We start from the raw sequence: 18,943 nt of genomic DNA on the forward strand, positions 1-18,943 counted from the left end.
TATATATATATATATATATACAGTATATATATATTTACACACACACACACACATACTACTGTTCTGTGTTTGGGGTTCAAAACAAGGCTGCATTTATTTGATCAAAATACAGTAGAAATAGTAATATTGTGCCAATATTATTACAATATAAAATACCTTTTTTATGTGAATATATTGTAAATTGTAATTTATTCCTGTGATGCAAAGCTGAGTTTGCTGAATTTACTCCAGTCTTCAGCATCACATGATCATTCAGAAATCATTCTTATATGCTGATTTGGTGCTAATGAAACATTTATTTTTATTATCATATATTATTATTATTCCTATGTTGAAAACAGCTGCTTCATGTTTTTAAAGTAATTTTTATAACATAAATGTCAGGTTTCTTTGAAAGTAAAAAAAAAAGTAACAAATGGCTTTACATTTAACCAATTTCACGCATTCTTGTTTCATAAAATATCTTTAAAAAAAAAAAAAACTTTTAAATGGTAGTGCATGTTATATGCAAACTAAACTAGTATTTGTAATCCACATTCACTGTAATTTTTGTAAAAAAAAATTGTTTTGGTGAAATTGTAAATAAAACTTTATTGGAGTATGTTTTACATGAAAATGCTACTTAAGTGTTTCTACTTCACAATTAATTACACATTTCATTCAATGTTTTACAATTTCTTGTTATTATTTGTGAGATTTACTTGTAATTTCTGAGTGGAAATTGTTTCTACACCATTTTTTCCTGTGTAGACATACAACATAAATGTTTAGCATTGTCAATGTAAAGAACAACAGGACAATACATTTGTGCATGTGTAAAAAAAAAAAAAAAATTCTTGGACTAACATGAGAGCTGTTGTGTGTCAGGGCTGGTCATGGCTGGTGGTGGGTACCTGTGTTTGTAACGTGTGTGGGTGCTCTCCTGGGCGCATTACTCTATGAGCTGCTGATTGGAGTTCATCATCCAGACTCAGAGCCAGAGGATGCTGAAGACCTGACAGCTGTGCTCCAGCAAACTGTGGAGCTGGACGGTATGCAGCCAAAATTTGACACCATTAAAGAAAACTGCAAGGACGGGATCTTTTCCATAACCTCAGCAGACATCAGCTGAAGTGAAAAGAACCCGCAAAATTTAAATTGTTAATATTTATATGCTAAATACATTTAAGAATTATTGTGTTTATGATATTAAAATTAATTATTTGTTGTATGTGAACTGGGTGACCTTATGGTGGTCTTCTACATCTTGTGATTTGGATTTTTTTATTAGGTTTGTTAATGATCAAATATATCAAATGATATATATCATTGACTTTGTAAAACCTTAAAGGACATGTCTTAACATACATTTCCGTTTAAAATAATGTAGCACAATATCTACATGATATACTGTCTTGCCAACTGTTGAATTATTGCTCAATAAATTCAACAGAAATATAGTACTTTATATTCATATTTTGTTAGCTTTGTTAGCAAACATCATGTACTGAAATCTCTAATGAAGTGGTAAGACTTTATAATATTGTTTTGTTTTATTTGTTAACATTAAGATGAATCATTTAAACAATTTGTTTCAACAAGTTTTGTGACCTAACCTGAACGAAGAACAACTGTTTTTATAAATACCAACATTAACAAACATGAATAAATCCTGGAAAAATATGTTGCTCAACATCAGTTCATGTTAACTATGGCAATGAAAAATGTGACCTTACTGGTCAGATTCTGACTAGGAATTTTCACTGCCATGAGTTTCAGAAGTAATTGCATTGGATTCAATGATATTGCTAATGATGATATTAAACTGTGCATTTTACTAGTTTTGGAGTTCCCAGCATGCACTGGGACATGAATCATCAAGGACACCGTGATCTGTACGGTACCAATTTACTGTTTTATTTAGAAAGAAGGGTAAGAGAACTGACACAGATGTACGGCAGTGAAACAGGCAGGTCATCACAGAATAAGATGGCTGTCTATAGACTGTCTATATATGGGGCATATACATATATTACTGGAGGGATAGAAAGTCACACTCGCACAGATGATTCACACGATCACAATATTATTTATAAGAAATGTGGTTTTCGACAAGCACAGAACTTTCTGATAGAAAAGACTCTTATCAATGAAAAAAACAAACAAACTACATTCATATTTGTACATAATTCGTCATAAAACACACACAAGCAATCCTTCAAACAAAAGTTGTAAAAATTACACCAGGCTCCGAACGCAAACTTTCACTAGCAGTATTTCAATATTGACTTTCAGCTAAGGAGAAAAAAAAAATACAAGGACTGAACTTATTCACATTTCCAAATTCAACAACCATATCAAACTAATGTACTGCATTTATACACATAAAATGTGCTCAAGTTTATCTACGACTGAAATGTATCCATGTTTACTTATATTGACCTTTTTTTGACTATTTAAACTACAATCCATCTTTGACCTCATATACGTCTGCTGTGTATCTCCTTGCACAAATGAAAATTTTTAACCTCACTTAAAGTTCAACGATTATCAAAAGACTGATGAATGCGTCAATATAAATAAATATCAGTACTACAATGTCTGTACAATATCGTTACATTTAAAAGTCAGTGTTTTCCTTTATTGAAAAAAAAAAAAACCTTCACTAGCACCCTTTTTGCTTTAATGCTTTTTGTAGGTTGACGCAAAACCCAGCAGACGCCCAGCTGCTCGATGCAAAGTAGTTTTCGAGCAGATACAATCTGACCTTGTGTAAATGCATTTAAAAGGCTGAGGATGTTACAAACAGGGAGGAAAGGGGGAAATAACTTTAATATCTTTGTTTCGGAAGACAGATCACGTTACAAGCATAACGACAGGTGAAATTTTCTAAATTATAAGTATTAATCTTAAACTCGTTTTGGATGGTCCAAAGCCGTGACCCATTTTGCAAGGGCTTTTCCTTGTCTTGTCCCATCTCGCTCGTTCTACAAAGGCTTGTCGGTCCTGTGTGCCGTGATGAAGGCCATGCCATGCGTGCGGAAGTGCGTGTTAAGGTCCGAGGCCTTGTCGAAGCGCCGACCGCACACCCTGCAGCTGACCCCTCCCTCCCCCTCCTCACCCGCTTTTGGTGAAGATGGCGAGCCGTCCTGTGGCGAAGCGCCAGGTGATGTGTTTCCGGCCCGATTGTCATGCTGACCTTGGCGTAAACGGTGCGTAATGAATTTGTGTCGACTGAGCGAGCCGGCCGAGGCAAAGCAGGCGCCACACTGCAGGCACTGCTGTGGCGCGTTCTCCGCATCACAGTGGATGGGAATGTGGCGCTGGAACTCTTCCCAATCCTGTGAGATGAAGCCGCAGGGTGTGCAGCGGAACATGCCATCGTCTTCTTCCTGCTCGGGTGGCCGGTTCTCAGACACTCGAGTTCTTTTGGCCGGACCCGAGGCGTCTTCTCCTGCGACGTCATCAGTATCGGCGCCGCCCCCTACTGGTGGAGCTCCGCCCTCGTTGTCGAGCTCTGACGAGCTGCCTGTCCCCTCGCCCGGAAGTGAACGCTTTCTGGTGTTTGGAGCATTCTGGGAGAGGAAATTAAAATTAATATATGGATAATCAAATATCTCTGAACTCTACAGACGTGAAGTGTCCAAACTGACCGGTCTGTCTGTTGTTTGTCGAGCTCTGATGCCATGTCTGACCCGAATGTGCTTCTCTAAAATTAGACGACTACTGAACGTACGCTTACCCTCTGAGCAGTGCCTGAGGAGAGCAGTATATATATGCACAATATATGCAGAATTAGAGGGCAAACTAAACAAATGAAGAATCGGTTTTAAGGAGGAAAAGAAAGATTCAAATAAATTTGTGGTTGATGAATGTTTGACTCACGGGCAGCGGAAGACTCTCTTGACGCCCTCATGTATTATCCGGACATGTCGACGAAGGCTGTTGGCTGAACTGAATGAGCGTTCACACAGTCTGCAGGGGAACTTCTTCATTAACTAGAGGAGAAAAAAAAGACAGGCATATCACAAATGTAAATAATTTATTTAAAAGTAAATATACAATAATAAAAAAAAAATCTCTTAATGTTTTGGATATTGTCACCCATGGCATATTGGAGCCCTTTTGGAACTATATATAACTGAAAAAAAAATATATATATATACATAATATATACAGTACTTACTAAAAAACTTTTTTTTATTTTCTTTGTAAATTGAATAAATGTTTTAAAAATAAACACAAAAAATAAAATAAATAAATAAATAAATAAATATATATATATATATATATACACACACACACGTGCATGTGTTTAATATATATATATATATATACACACACAAAAACACACAAACACACAAATCTCTGTCACGTCATTATAAGTGTTTGATCACCACATTCGAGTGATCATTGCAAAAAATGTGTTTAATATATATATATATATACACACACACACACACACACACACACACACGTGCATGTTTTTAAGAATACCTACCGTGTCATGTTCGTTCTTCATGTGGTCGATGTACTCCTCTCTCTCAGTGAAGCGTTTCTTGCACTCTTTGCACCTCCACTCCATACTCCCGCTTTCTGGAGAGCTCACCTGATCTTCCTCCTCATTCTCCTCCTCTTCTCCCTCGTCTCTCTCTTCCCCTTCATGCTCTCCCTCCTCCTCTTCCCCCTCCTCATCCTCCTCTCCCTGTCCCTGGCTCAACTCATCCGAATTGTTTTCTGTGGGTTTAGGTTTAGAAATGGAGTTGCTGGAAGGAGCTGAGACCGGAGATGAGGTGGTGGGCGGAGTCTCGGCTTTGACAGACAGGCCTCTATGAACAGTCTAATGGGAAATAATACAAGACAGCTCTGGTTAAAAGCATGAGCGTGACTGACAGGAAAATGTGACAGTTCACACTGAGGTGGCTGTTGTACTTGGTATGAGCTTTAGACAAGGTGATACACAGAAATCACTTTGTAAAGGCCAAACCAAGAGTTTTACTGTATGCCTTTGCTGACACCACATTCTTTAGAGGAAGTGAAAAGAATGCGTAACACAAAAGGCAAAATAACAAGTAATCAATTTAAAACTTAAACATTTAATATCCTTAAATGCACTCTATATAATAATAATTATTATTATTATTTATATTATCTAATCTATTGTTATTATTATTAATAAGGTATTTACCTTGATGTGTTCCATCATTGAGCCTTTCTGGGCATAAAGTTTAGTGCAGTCTGGACATTTGAACACATGCACCTTCTGTTTGGCCAGGTGAGTGTCAAAATGCATGTAGAGCAAAGGTTTCTGGGTGAACACTGTGTCACACATGACACACTTGTAGATCATCCTGTAGAAATAACATAAGAATATTCAGACTTAAAGAATGTATTTTTAAAACAAAATATTAGGCACTAATCACAAAAAGCTGTGTGTGACGGGTCAACCTACTTAGCCTGTGCAGCTGTGAGGGCGGGATGCTGGGAAGTGATGTGCCCCTGCGCGCTCTGGGCAGATTTGAAGGCCATCGGGCAATTGGGGCACTTATGAAACACCTCACAGTGAGCTGTTTGAATGTGGGACTTAATAGAGTTCAAACCTCCGAACACAACCTGACAACTGGAGCACCTGGAATAAAGGATGCAGGTTTGAGGGTATAACGTAACAATTTATTTCCTTGCAGGAAATCTCACAAATACCCTAAAAAATACAGCTGCAAAGCAAGGAAATTGTCTGCGATATCACAAAACACTGAAAGGAATTTGAAGGCCAGGAACCTGTAGCCGATGCGCCTGGCGAAGTGCAGGCAAGACTCTTCCAGATGGGTCTGAAACGTGGCCTGACGAGCAGTGCCTCCACACTCTGGACACACGTGGGGTGCGCGGTGCTTATGGATCCGCTGATGGGCTGAAACACTGCACCAGTTAGGCAGCATCATGGGAGGAGAGCAAAGCATACAAGTCTAAAAGAGAAAGACAGCAGGGATAACATAAAGGAGTTAGTAAATAAAGCAGTTTACACATTAACTTACACATTACAGATGCTGGGCATTATTTATGAAACATTAGCAAAAAATAAATGTGTAAATTGTTCATGAAAACATTATGTAAATTCATTTAATAAAAATAGCATTCAATGTGATAAAAATAGCACTTAATGCAAAACTTTAAGAATATATTTTGTATATATTACTATATATATATTAGTGCTGTCAATCGATTACATTTTTTTACTAATTAATCGCACATTTTTTCTGAAATTAATCGCGATTAATCCCACCTAACATTGAAGTCTTTAAATATACTTTTATACTGCAATAATTTCACATTCAATCTTCAAATGAATGTACAAACAACATAAAGACAGTATATTTGTTTAATGGCATCTTTTTTTTTTATGACTGAAGGCCAGTATCACTTATACCGATACTACTGATGTGTCTATAAAATAGTTTTTCCCCCTAATATTTAACCATTGACTATAGCCATTCAACATTACAGTATAGTTGAGAGCTATCAATTTTAACATTTATTAGACTTTAAAAAATAACTTCTAATTTAAGTGAACTTAAAACAATCTTCACATAAACCCATTATAATATATGTCTACCTGTGCCCTTCAGCAGAAATATACAGAAATTGAAATTGAAGTTATCAAACACTAAATTCGAAATTAAATATAGATGAATCCTTAAAGCTGTAAAAGTTATTGATTTCCTCTTTTTTCTTTTTCTTTTTTTTGATTAACAGTCATCACAGCAGCTAGTTATTAGGTTGTTTTGGCTGCTATTTCTTTAAGAGCTGCCGCTGCTGAACGTGACGTGGATCTGACACGCATCATATTTTCTCTCAAATCTTTTTACCTTTTCTGACCCACTTCAGGTCTTAAAGTCTCTATTAATGAGCTGACGAGTTGAATCGGGTGTGTCGGATGAGTGAGAGTGCTGGGCTGCTCCAGAACAGTTTTGAAAACCATTTCAGAGACATGTTCAAAACAGAGCAAGAAAAAGTTGTTCAAGACACAATTAAACATTTTAAAGAATGTTGTAAGTGTATCGTTTCATGTAGGTTGCCTTGTCAGGTGCTTGATTAATGTGCTTGAGGTGTTTTCACCAGCGCATTACTTACATTTTAGTTATTTTCTTATCCGTAAATGTTAGAAATTCATGAGCAGTTTTACTTTGAAAAATGGCTTGTCCTAACAGGGTTCTTAAACATCGAAGACTTAAGTGAGCGACAAACAGGAAGTGCAACTGAGAAATGCATTCACATTATAGATTTATTTATTTGTGCTGTCAATTAATTAAAAACAATTAACTAATCGCACATTTTTTCTGAAATTAATTGATTAATCCCACCTTACATTAAAGTTTTTAAATATTCTTTTATATTGCAATAATTTATCATTCCGTCTTCAAATTAATGTAGAAACAACAAAGACAGTATATTTTTAATATTTGTTTAATGGTATCTTTTTTTATGACTGAAGGCAAGTATCCCTGATACCAATACTACTGATGTCCCTAGGAAATTCTTTTTTTCCTAATATTTAACCATTCACTATATGTAATGTTGACTATGCTAACATTACAGTATAATTAAAAGCTATCAATTTTAACATTTATTAGACTTGAAAAACTAACTTCTAATTTAAGTGAAATTCAAACAATCTTAACATAAACCCATTATAATAAATGTCATATTTACCGTTGCCCTTCAGCTAGTAGGAAATATTCAGAAATTGAATAAAGTTATCAAACACTAAATTCGAAATTAAATATAGATGAATCCTTAAAGCTGTAAAAGTTATTGATTTCCTCTTTTTTCTTTTTCTTTTTTTTGATTAACAGTCATCACAGCAGCTAGTTATTAGGTTGTTTTGGCTGCTATTTCTTTAAGAGCTGCCGCTGCTGAACGTGACGTGGATCTGACACGCATCGTTATTTTCTCACAACTCTTTTTACCTTTTCTGACCCACTTCAGGTCTTAAAGTCTCTACTAATGAGCTGCCGAGTTGAATCGGGTGTGTTAGATGAGGGGTCAGTGCTGGGCTGCTCCAGGACAGTTTTGAAAACCATTTCAGAGACATGTTCCTACATGTGACTCATCTATAATATATTACATGCATGCACATTCAGTTTTAAGGCAGCTTTAATCGCCTGTTTGGTAATTCAAATAACTTAACTGACCACAGCATTGCAAGCACGTAGTTTCATTCGCGCTTTGATATGAAATTATATTCTTTAGCTTGGGTTGAACAAATCATTTTTGCTTGGTTGGAACTGCAGCTATGCTAATTATGTCTCTATTTGGTTCTCTGTTTCTCAGTTTGCAACATATAATTATTGCTGTTAATAGTGTTCATTGTCTGTTTGATTACGTCATCAACTGAATTTTACTGTACATTTCTGCCATATGTACATCAAATTGACAGTCACCACTGATAAGCTACGATTAATATAGTGTAGAAATCCCGCCCCTGCGTTAAATATTTTTAACGTGTTAAACTGAAAAAATGAATCGGCTGCATTAACGAGCTGATATTATATATATATATATATATATATATTTACTTAATATATATTCTTATACAATAACAATTTACAAAGTTGCATTAAACGTCTGAGCATGAATCTTTCATTTAGTAATTTAACGGTTAATTACTAGCGGTACTAACAGTTAATTAATATTTGGAGAATATTATTTGGAGAAGACAAATGAATTACAATTTTAAAATAATATCTGTATATATGTGTGTGTGTTTGGTTTTTATTACAATTTATTTCTGAGAGATAAAAACACATAGCTGAAAATTAAAGTTAAAAATTATTTATGTGGTGCGGTTAGCAAAATTGCTGGCAGGACATTAAAAAAAACCCTGAAATACTGGCCCAATGGACCAACAGAAAAAAATAATTCAAACACGTTTACAATATTGCAACTTACCGAATTAGGAGTAGCTCTGATTTGCTGGAAATGGGTCACTAATTCAGCCTTGCTTGAAAACTGAGCTTGACATTCAGGACACTTGAAGTTGTGGTATTGCAGGGCTTCGCCCTTCTTGCAGGGCAGTGGCATCAGAGCCTGGGGACTCTGGGGTCCACGGCGGGCAGGGCTGGGCTGGGTTGAAGCCGTGCCTGGAGAAGGAGAGTCCTTCAGTGGACTGGAAGTGGACGGTATAGGAGTCGTCCCTGTCTGGGTGGTGGAGGATGACAGAGGTGGAGAGGAGAGTGATGGAGAGAGCATACCTAGAGAAATGAGAACATTTAAGAGATTATTTCACTGCTGACAAGATGGGCTTTTAATGAAACTAGTCTTTCTATGACAAAAAAAGTTTAAATGGTGCTACATGACAGGAGAAAACAGAAAGGAACAGTGGAGTTATTATCTTTTACCAAAAACTTAACACCCACAATGCAATTTTGATTTTGTTAACGCACACCACTATTGATCCGACTGTCTGAGGGTGGGAATACAAAAATGTGGAAGCTCGATCTGTAGTTTTAAGAAAAGTCCCAGGCTTTTGACAGCTCCAGAAACTACAGATTGAATTTCTGCATTCGACAGTGGCGTGATGCCAAAATCAAAATTGCATGATGGGTGTTTTTGGCAACAGAGAATGCCACAGTTTTTCTCTATTTTGTCATGTAGCTCTAATTTTTTTTATAAATAAACTGGGATTATCTGGGTGCAGGTAACAGCTCGCTGAAAATCTTTGAATTTATTTTAAAATATTAAGTCGAAACAATCCTATTCAAATTGAGACAAAAAGATACCATGTTGCAAAACTTACCAATGGGAGTAGTGTCTTGCTGGCCGATCATCTGCTCCACTGTAACTGGTCTCATAACCAAATGTGAGCACTGCATGACCAGGCCTCGTTCCTTGTGCTCCCGAGCATGTAACAGCAGGCTGCATTTGTTGAAGAAAGCCAGCCGCTTTGCGCAGTGATTACACGTCACTTCTATTCTCAAAGAGCGCCGGTCGTAGTGTCGCACCAGGCTGCGCTCCAAAGCAAAAGAATCTCCGCACTCCAAGCAGCGGTATCCAGTAGCAGGCATAGGCAGACCCCATTCAGGGGGTGGCGGGGTTGAGAGATCCGGACGGTAGCTGGGCAGCAGGTTCTTGCTGTTCAGGATCTTGTTGAAAGCCTCAACTAGACTAGACTGGCTACGGGAAATAACAGCACCGGTGCTGTTGACGATAGACGCTGGTTTACACGTCACGGTACCTCCATTGGTGGTTTTACCGACCATAGTGCGCACGCTTATCCCACCGATGGCTGGTGCGACTGGTAAAGTGGTGGATTTTGTGATGCTCACCGCTGTGGCAGAGACTTTCGTTTTATCAGCTTGCATGGCCATTTTGTTTTGGACCTTGCTGGCTGCAGCTATCATGGCACTGCTGGCTTCTAGAGTGGATACTGGTAAGGTTGAGCATTTTACCACTTGACCATCATTTTTTTTGGCGCCTTTCGCAGGACCAGCTCGACTGCCCGTTTGGGATTTACTTGAATCTTTGTCTGCATTGGCAGTGCCACCCTTACCTGCTACTCGAGTAACCGTGCGTGTGATACCTCCTGTAGACGTCTTAATGGTCTTGATACGGACTTTAAGAGGTCTGGAGGGAGCATTTCCGCCAGATACAGCTTTGCCACCACTGCTCGGTGATCCGGCGTCTGCTGGAAGGGATTGTGCAGCATCTACCTCCATTTTCTCTCCATCCCTTTTCCCGCCATCCTTACCATCTGTATTAGCCGCATCTTGTCCATTCTCCGCTGACCCTTTGTCTACCTCCATCTCCTCTTCTTCCTCCTTAGGATCTTGAAGGGAAGCAGATGGTGATGAAGAGGCAACCGCTGGGCTACATGATCTTTTGGTTACTGCAGGTGTTGGCATGGAGGACTTGGGCATCTCTGGCTCAGGGCTCTCTGGCGAATCTCGTTCTTCTATCACATGCTCTGGGTTTCGCTCCTCTTGGGGTAAACTCTTTCCGGTTCCTGTTTGGACTGGTGCTGAAAGCAAGTTCTGTTGAGCTCGAGGTGAAGCAGGTGATGCCAAGGGAATGTCACCTGGTTTGGGGTAAGCGCTGGGCGATATGGTTGTCGAAGGAGGGAGAGAAGGAGACTGTGAATTTTCTGGAGGTGACCTTAGCCGACGTGATAGTTTCGGTGGAGTGGGAGAGTCTGGACTCTCATGGATGACCAGAGATCCTCCGGAATCAGGATCCGAATCCTCCTCATCTGAATCTACACGTCTGAAAGCCGACGAACTAAGACGTGGTGATCCGTTAAATGGCTCTGTTAGAGATGTAGCCAGCGGAGACGATGCCATGGCCCCAGAAACACGGGAACCAACCGATGGAGAGGACGATGACGGTGAAGAGGACGAAGCTGTGGAGGGAGTGGAAGGAAGTGGTTTAGGTGGGGGAAAGAAAGGAGATGCTGCTCCACTTGTCCCACTAGAAATCGCAGGGGCTTTCGCCTTGTCCACACCTTCTAGGCTCATCTCCTGCTGCATATGTTGCTGTTGCAGAAGCTGCATTTTTCGGGCCCTTCCGACGGAGTCTCCAGCACCTTGTGCCATCAAGGGCTTCAGCTTATTGAAGATGTTGCTGCCTGGTTTGGAAGTGCCGGAAGATCCAAGCGCTCCTGGAGTCTCTGGAATCGCCTTTGAACTGCATATGGGCCACTGTTCCCCATTCGGCTGGCCCCGGGGCTGAGACATATGTACTGACCCACCGGATGACACAAATCCATTATGGTTTAATGGGTCTGGTACAGAGCTGTCGCCACCATCAAAGGGCTCAGGGCGAACACGGTTCTTAACAATCACACTCACAATAGATGGGTCGCTCTGAGAATCCGTGGATGGGCTGGGTGATCTTAAGGCTGAACTTCCACCTACTGAATCATCACCAGCCTTTATGAGCGATCCTCCGCCTGCTCCTTGATGCCCCTCCACCTCATCCGGGGCGGACTGGATAGCCTCTTTGGCATCAATGTCAGGAATGTCAAACGCTGCCAACAGGTCATCAAAATCAGGGGTTTTCATGTCCCCCATGCCGGGTCAGTGGACTCAATCCTAGAACACAGAAAAATAACATGTAAAAATGTGATAACAACTGCATGAAAACCAAAAGTATTTACTCGCCTTCATGTTGTTCCAAACCTGACTAAAGAAGATATTTTGAGAAACGTCTGTTTCTGTCAGTGTTTTTTTCTCCATACAATGGAAGTCAGTGGTCACCAATAGAGTTTGGTTGTCAATATTCTTCAAAATATTTTGTGTTTCACAGAAGAAATCAAATTATACAGCTTTGGAACAACATGACAGTGATTAAATGATGTGAACTATCTAACTACTTTGGGTAAACGGACCCTTTTAAGTCTTGGGTTAACATTAAAAATTCTAATTAAAAATGAAATAGAGACAGGACAAATGGAAGGGCTCATCTTATTTATTAACAGCTTTTTTTTTTTTAATATTGTAATATGGTGTGATTCAATGGGATCCTTAATGCAGGGGGTAATAAAAAATAATCTCATAGCAAATCATCCGTTTTCATAAAGTGAGTTTAATACATATAATGTTTATTTACAAATCAAGTACTCAAGCTATCAGGTTTTTTTAACCGTAACAGAAACGCTTTGTGCTGAGGAACCTATGATGTGAAATTTACTTGATGATTTTAGCCGCATGTATCCTGCTATTTTAGCTCGTTTCTTTACTTCTGCAACAACATAGCATATACACAAATATATAGCGCAATACCAAATGACACCGAACGGCTTTTGTTAGCTTTGGCTAAACAGCCACGTAATGCCTCTGTATAAACTTAGCATTGGCGACTGAACTGCAATGCGCATGTACGTTTGCAATATGAAAAATAAATAATTGTAATCATATATAAGATAATATTATGATCCAGCATCCAATTTTTTGCTTAACAATGGATCACTTAAGGTAACAGAGCCTGTTTAGCACGCTAAAGCTGCTATGGTATCAACACGAGAATACAAACAAGCCCTCTTACATGAAATAAAAACAATAATTGATCAATAAAAATATATATTAATACACTAACAACTGAGCACGTTACAGAGATGAATTTAATATAGACAAATACAATTGTCTGAGAACGGCTAAAACCTGCAGCTGACCTGGCTAACTACAAATGGGGACCGAAACTGAATCGCTAACCGTACGATTAAAGGGCTTCTGTCACATGTTGTCCTTTAGATGTGGCTTCAGCGTTGCTGGACTGATAACTAAACAGCTGGTGGGTTGATAAACAGATATGTGAGGTGTATTTTTGGGTTTGTTCTGTCACGACGGCGGGGTCCGTGCTGCCCCGTCGCGAGGGTCATTTAAGCGCAGGCCACTGCATGTGCACGGCAACATTTACCTGTTTATAAATAACCTCACGTGGATGCCACATTATGCCTTTTTGATCATGCATTTTATGTAGGTGTGTATTATTTTACAGATTGTGTATTTCCATGCACGGGGAGGTCATTTGTTTACCTGTTTTCTTTTGAGATTCCCGACTATCCTCGCTCCAGATGAAGCGCCTTGACTTCCCGTCATCGATTGAGTACGGCCAGGTCTTGGCAGATAACGATGATAATAACGGACAGGAAAATTATTTTCCGTCTTCCTTGGTTAAACTGTTATGTTTGCATGTATAGATCTGGTGATATTTCAGCATTTTATTTTAAACTCAAGACAAAACACGAACACTCTCATTGTATTTTATGGATGTACAGTTGTTGTTTATTTACATCCTTCCAGGATCTCATATTTCTCTGTCTTTAGGTTGATTTGGTTTAGGCCTTGATTAAACGGATTGCGGATTTTGGATCTCCCAAAGCACAGAAGCTTAATGTTTATTATATTATCGTATGCTATATGTATTATAGAGGATTATACCCCACATTTGAATAGAAATGTTACCGCCATTTCATACATTAACCACAAAATACAGACAACTCAGATAAAAAAAAAAAAAAATAATTAATCAATAGATTGGGTACCAATATGAAAGTGAAATACATGATCGCAAATACTGTACATCACAGTGAAATTGTTAATCATTATTGTGAATCTTTGGGCTTCTGCGTAGATAGACTATATAAATGCATTTGGTACATCACAAATCGTCGTATATAGCCAGTGCCTTGTTATTGTCTTGAAAAGAAGAAAAATGTATATTATATATAGACATATATAATAAGACAATGATTATTATTGACAATCTCAGGACCAACTGCACTGAAATGTGCAGAAATATACACAGCAAAATCAATTTAAATACACCTGAAAATAATGTTTTCATAGACTAGGTTTTAGCGCCATCTAGAGCACTGCCAGCATTATTTAATTCGTATTCATTTATTATATTTTTGTTTGTTTGTCGTTATTACAACCGTACAAATAAATAGAAAACATAATACAATATTTAAAAAATATTGAGCAAATTTACTAAAAAATAAAGAGTTAAGTTTTTCACAGAACCTTGTGATGAGTCGCGCAGAAAACTTATTTAACTTAGTCCTGCAGATGTTAACACCGTCACGAACTATGCCTTTTGAAAACCAATTACATATATAATGAACATAAATGTATGAATCAAAAACATTCATAACAAAATGCATAAATAGAAAGAAAAGGAATAAAGAAAGGAAATCAAAAGATGAGATCAAAAGAAGGGCTATACATACATTAAAAAGTAAAAAGTGGAAGATAGGCCTTCTAAATGCCAAACACTTAAGTGACCATAAGGACTTTTATTTACGAAAAGTAACCGCTGACACAGTTCGACGTCTTAGTGACGTCCTCACATCTTGTCCAATCAGAAAGGACTTGTAAGCTTTCGAACACTTATGGGCGGGCTTCGAACTCGCTGAGAGGGAAGTTCAAGCGCCAGGGAAACGTAATCGGTGGTTGATTTGGCAAATTGCGTTTGGGAAAAATACTTTTAATTTAAACGAAAGTATTGTTTGATTAAGTAAACGCCACAGTTATTACATTTACAAGAAAGAAGAAACAGTAAGTGTCATGAATATACTAATCCAGAATAAACGTTGAATTTCCTCAATCGTTCATTAGCTAGAGTAGCTAAGTTAGCCACCATTGGAGGGAACGATCTGAAACCTGTATTAATAAAATCCCTCTAACCGTTACATTTATTGAGAAGTAAAATTGATATCTACTATTGTCCTTTATTTACGTTAAGACAAGTATTCGTTTACTTTACTCAAACGATGTAAATGAAGTTTGACATGTCAGTTAACTGTTATTTCATGTGTTTTTCATCCAGAAACAACACGCTATGTCTCACAAGCAGATTTTTTACTCTGACAAATATGACGACGACAAATTCGAGTACAGGTAGGCAATTATTTAAGTTATCTGTACAGTTTACAATTAATGTTTTCCGTTTTGGATTCCTAGAGACAGCAGTGCTGTGCCTGTAACGTTGTTAACGTTACTACTAATAATGCTCCGCTGTTTAAGCATTTGTTGAATCACCAAATAAAGTTAACATTTAGTAATATTTAGTTTTCATAAGTTCAAACTAAGTTGAAACATGATACTTAAGTATATTTTCTCAGCTGTTAAAATGACAGTTATAACGAGGGTAAAGTGTAGTGTGTGTTTTCCGTTCATTTTCAGGCATGTCATGCTTCCTAAGGATATTGCTAAAAGAGTTCCCAAGACCCATCTGATGTCAGAGACAGAATGGAGGAATCTGGGTGTTCAGCAGAGTCAAGGATGGGTACATTACATGATCCATCAACCCGGTATGTGTGTGTTTGCTAGGATGTCAAAAACTCGCCCAAATATGTGCGATCTCTACTGTTGTCACTGTTGATATTCATGTTCATGACTTCTTTTCATTATAGAACCACATATCTTGCTCTTCCGACGTCCTCTGCCCCAATCCCAGTGACTCCAGAACCACAAAATAAAGGAATTCTGAAAACTGGACACAATCTGAAGCTGTCTGAGAGATGCCGGGTGCACCCCAGATCAAATGGTGTCAATATCATTTGTGCTGCTGCATATGTATGGACTATTCTGTGGGTTAGATTATCATCACTGTGCTTGATCTCTGCCTTAACTGAGAGATAGAGCTGTGTGCAAATTCCTGCTGCAACTATATTTATTATTCTTTTCAAGCATATTCTGTATATGAGCTTCACTTGATAAATTTTTTGCATTGGTGAATAGATTCTGAAAGGTCTAGCAGCATTGGAAATTGTTTCAAAAGTACACATACTGCTTTATTAAAAATAAATACTTTATTTTTTTCACTTTAAAGTATTAACAATGCTGTTCGTACCAGTATATGTGTCACCAGTACTAATACGCAGCTGAACCTATTTTCTCAAAAATGTTTTTAAAAGTCAATATAATATGTAGAATACTGTACTTATGTATAATAAAACTATTTCAGCTCAGCATTTTGGCTTCAACACCAAAATCCTTACCAGATGGAAAGCAACAATGTTTACTTCTTTGCTTTTACACCAATGGTGAAGTTGAGTACACTGTAATAAGTGCTTTAACTTTTACTAGACATGCACAATGACAGCCATTGTAACTTCCCACTGTAACATTCCCTTCCAGCTATTTTTAGTTGCACAAATCACTGGTTATGCTGCTTGATATTGCAAACTGGTAATTCTTAACACATAATTCTACTGTATTGTCGTAATTACAAACACACTGGTTTGTAGCGCAAATAATTTATTTTCCATATTGTTATTCTTCTAGTTGTTTACCCATAGCATAGTGGCTAATGAATCTGACGTCTCGCACATGCATAGAAAATGTCTGACTTTAGGATTGCAACTTAAGGTCAATATACTTAGAGGTTCTACTTCCAAACCCCATTGACAGTGAAATCTCGTTGGTCTAAAATCCCTATTTAGTCCAGGTGATATGTGAAAATAATGTTCACTTTTTCATGAAAGCATGAAACTTTGTACACTTGTATAGTTTGCGGCCCTAAACATTTTCAGAAATTGTTTCAGAAACCTCATGGTTGCCATGGCGACCATTTTACTTTCCGCCATAACCAAATGATGTATTTTGTGTCATATCTCCTAAACCAAACATGATAACACAGAAAAGGTGATGGCTACCCCTATGTTTTGATGGTCAAGGATTACAATGATACCATATACAAAACATAAACTGTTCAGGTGAAGACTTAATGGTGAAATCAGCAATGTGAGAAGGAAATCAGTATCTGAGCATCATAGTATCACAGGAGCATTTACAAAAGTCCATATTATGGCTATTAATTGTTTCTTTCTTTGATAATTAACTAATATTTTATTCAATAATACATTAAAAGATTGTTTTCAAGAATACTATAATATATTTCAGAGATATAAAAAAATAATCTCAGGTAAGTGTATTTTTCCTTACCTCTCAGGCAGAGTCAGGTAGGCGGTAGTGTGTTTCCAATACATTCTTGTTCTCTCTCAACAACGCTCTAACATTACAAGCAGACGGCAACGCAATCAGGTGAACAGTTAATGGTTAATTCAGTGACTTTATGAGAAGGATTACAATGAAATCTCAGAAGATGCAGAATGAAATTTCAAACATATTTAATGTAAACTTAATTTACAATCACACTCTGGGGTTCAGGAAAGGTGAACGAAAATGCCTCTCTGTGATGTTACCACAAGGCATTGCTTGCTTACAGATCTCAGGCTTCTGGAGAGGATGTAGATTTGTAAGAGTGAGGAGGAAGTAGGAGGGTGCTGAGCTTGTGGCTGTTCTGTACGCAAACATCAATGTCTTGAACTTGATGCGAGCCGCAACCGGTAGCCAGTGCAGGGAGATAAAGAGAGGTGTGAAGTGGGCCCTTTTGGGCTCATGGAAGTCCAGTCGTGCCACTGCATTCTGAAACATTTGTCGAGGTTTGATTGCCAATGATGGAAGTTCAGCTAGAAGAGCATTGCAATAGTCCAGCCTAGAAATGACAAGAGCCTGGGCAAGAAGTTGTGCAGCATGCTCTGTTTGGAAGGGCCTGATCCTCCTGATGTTGTGCAATGCAAACCTGCATGATTGAGCTGTCTTTACAATATGGTCCTTGAAGGTCAGCTGGTCACCAAAGAATATTTTTTGATCAACCTAGCAGGATGATGAAATCATGTTGTAGAGTTGGAGTGGCAGGGAAAACGAGAAGCACAGTCTTTGCCAGGCTGAGCTGCAGGTGATGTTCCTTCATCCATGCCGAGATGTTTGCCAGGCAGCCTGAGATCCATGCAGCTACTATTGGATTGTCTGGTTGAAAGGAATGATAGAGCTGTGTGTCATCAGCATAACAATGGTAGGAGAAACCATGTTGAATGGCCGCTGCTGAAACCCGATTGGTAAAGTTCAGTTGGTCATTCTGTGAAAGAAATAATGTAACTGTGTCTATAAAGGTGTGACCCAAATGGTCCATGCCATTAGTATAACAAAGGAATAGCATTCCTCAGGAACGTCTTGTAGATTGCAGGATCTCCAGCGGGTGGTCCTAACAGTATCTGTTGTTTGTAGCCCTTTTGTCTTCGGGTATAAAATTCTATCCCACAGACAGAACTTTGGGAGAAGCTAAGATTCTTACAAGGGTTAAGATTGTTTGAAGGATGGCATGCTAACATCACTTTTGAAGAACTGCTACATTACCATCTTCAATAAATTCTTCTCCCCACAAAAATTGTGGTCAAGCCTACTTCATTTTTTGTATTAGAGAAATCTAGTACATTGGTGAGCCACCCAAAAGACTGCTCAGCAAACATACAGTAAAGATGATGATACATGGTGCAACTTTTTAGGTTAGAAGGGGTAGTATGCACTGGCCTGTCTAGACAGATATTGTCTTGACAAGAAGTTAAAGTGGATCATAAAGTGTCAGTTGCTGTATTTACATCCAGAGATGAGAAATGGGTGGGTAA

General features: G+C 38.2%; 3 protein-coding genes across 4 annotated transcripts in view; 2 read left to right on the top strand and 1 right to left on the bottom strand.

The window, feature by feature from the left end:
- LOC107693255 (aquaporin-10-like) overlaps window positions 1–1,111 on the top strand; it is a 6,408-nt gene extending 5,297 nt beyond the window's left edge. The window contains exon 6 of the mRNA XM_016492565.1: window positions 868–1,111. Coding sequence (XP_016348051.1) covers window positions 868–1,111 — 244 coding nt within the window. The remainder of the gene's footprint in view (window positions 1–867) is intronic.
- A 771-nt stretch (window positions 1,112–1,882) lies between these two features.
- Window positions 1,883–13,576, bottom strand: LOC107693321 (zinc finger protein 687-like). Of its 2 annotated transcripts, none has more exons than XM_016492655.1 (10): window positions 13,506–13,576; window positions 9,773–12,062; window positions 8,926–9,227; window positions 5,758–5,942; window positions 5,432–5,608; window positions 5,168–5,330; window positions 4,481–4,819; window positions 3,865–3,977; window positions 3,633–3,735; window positions 1,883–3,554 (listed from the first exon to the last, which is right to left on the bottom strand). In XM_016492655.1, the coding sequence occupies exons 2-10, from the start codon at window positions 12,039–12,041 to the stop codon at window positions 2,967–2,969; spliced, it is 4,239 nt and encodes a 1,412-aa protein (XP_016348141.1). In that variant the 5' UTR covers window positions 12,042–12,062; window positions 13,506–13,576; the 3' UTR covers window positions 1,883–2,966. The 2 variants fall into 2 exon arrangements, with proteins under 2 accessions (XP_016348141.1, XP_016348142.1); XM_016492656.1 differs by lacking the exon at window positions 13,506–13,576 and adding an exon at window positions 13,187–13,259.
- Window positions 13,577–14,855: 1,279 nt separating this feature from the next.
- On the top strand, window positions 14,856–16,447 carry cks1b (CDC28 protein kinase regulatory subunit 1B). Its single transcript, XM_016492657.1, has 4 exons — window positions 14,856–15,029; window positions 15,301–15,371; window positions 15,657–15,784; window positions 15,887–16,447. The coding sequence occupies exons 2-4, from the start codon at window positions 15,313–15,315 to the stop codon at window positions 15,931–15,933; spliced, it is 234 nt and encodes a 77-aa protein (XP_016348143.1). The 5' UTR covers window positions 14,856–15,029; window positions 15,301–15,312; the 3' UTR covers window positions 15,934–16,447.
- The last annotated feature ends 2,496 nt before the right edge of the window (window positions 16,448–18,943 follow it).

Source organism: Sinocyclocheilus anshuiensis, unplaced genomic scaffold (genome assembly GCF_001515605.1).
Source record: "Sinocyclocheilus anshuiensis isolate Anshui unplaced genomic scaffold, SAMN03320099.WGS_v1.1 scaffold566, whole genome shotgun sequence".
NCBI classification, from domain to species: domain Eukaryota; kingdom Metazoa; phylum Chordata; class Actinopteri; order Cypriniformes; family Cyprinidae; genus Sinocyclocheilus; species Sinocyclocheilus anshuiensis.

What these genes read in the sequence shown, in the direction of transcription:
- LOC107693321 (XM_016492655.1), bottom strand. Translation starts at nt 12,041, where the DNA reads ATGGGGGACATGAAAACCCCTGATTTTGATGACCTGTTGGCAGCGTTT. An exon ending in GCCAGGCGCATCGGCTACAG is followed by an intron (nt 5,609 to 5,757) that starts GTTCCTGGCCTT and finishes CCTTTATTCCAG; the next exon opens with GTGCTCCAGTTGTCAGGTTG. An exon ending in AAGAGAGTCTTCCGCTGCCC is followed by an intron (nt 3,736 to 3,864) that starts GTGAGTCAAACA and finishes TGCTCTCCTCAG; the next exon opens with GCACTGCTCAGAGGGTAAGC.
- cks1b (XM_016492657.1), top strand. Translation starts at nt 15,313, where the DNA reads ATGTCTCACAAGCAGATTTTTTACTCTGACAAATATGACGACGACAAA. An exon ending in GACGACAAATTCGAGTACAG is followed by an intron (nt 15,372 to 15,656) that starts GTAGGCAATTAT and finishes GTTCATTTTCAG; the next exon opens with GCATGTCATGCTTCCTAAGG. An exon ending in TTACATGATCCATCAACCCG is followed by an intron (nt 15,785 to 15,886) that starts GTATGTGTGTGT and finishes TTTTCATTATAG; the next exon opens with AACCACATATCTTGCTCTTC.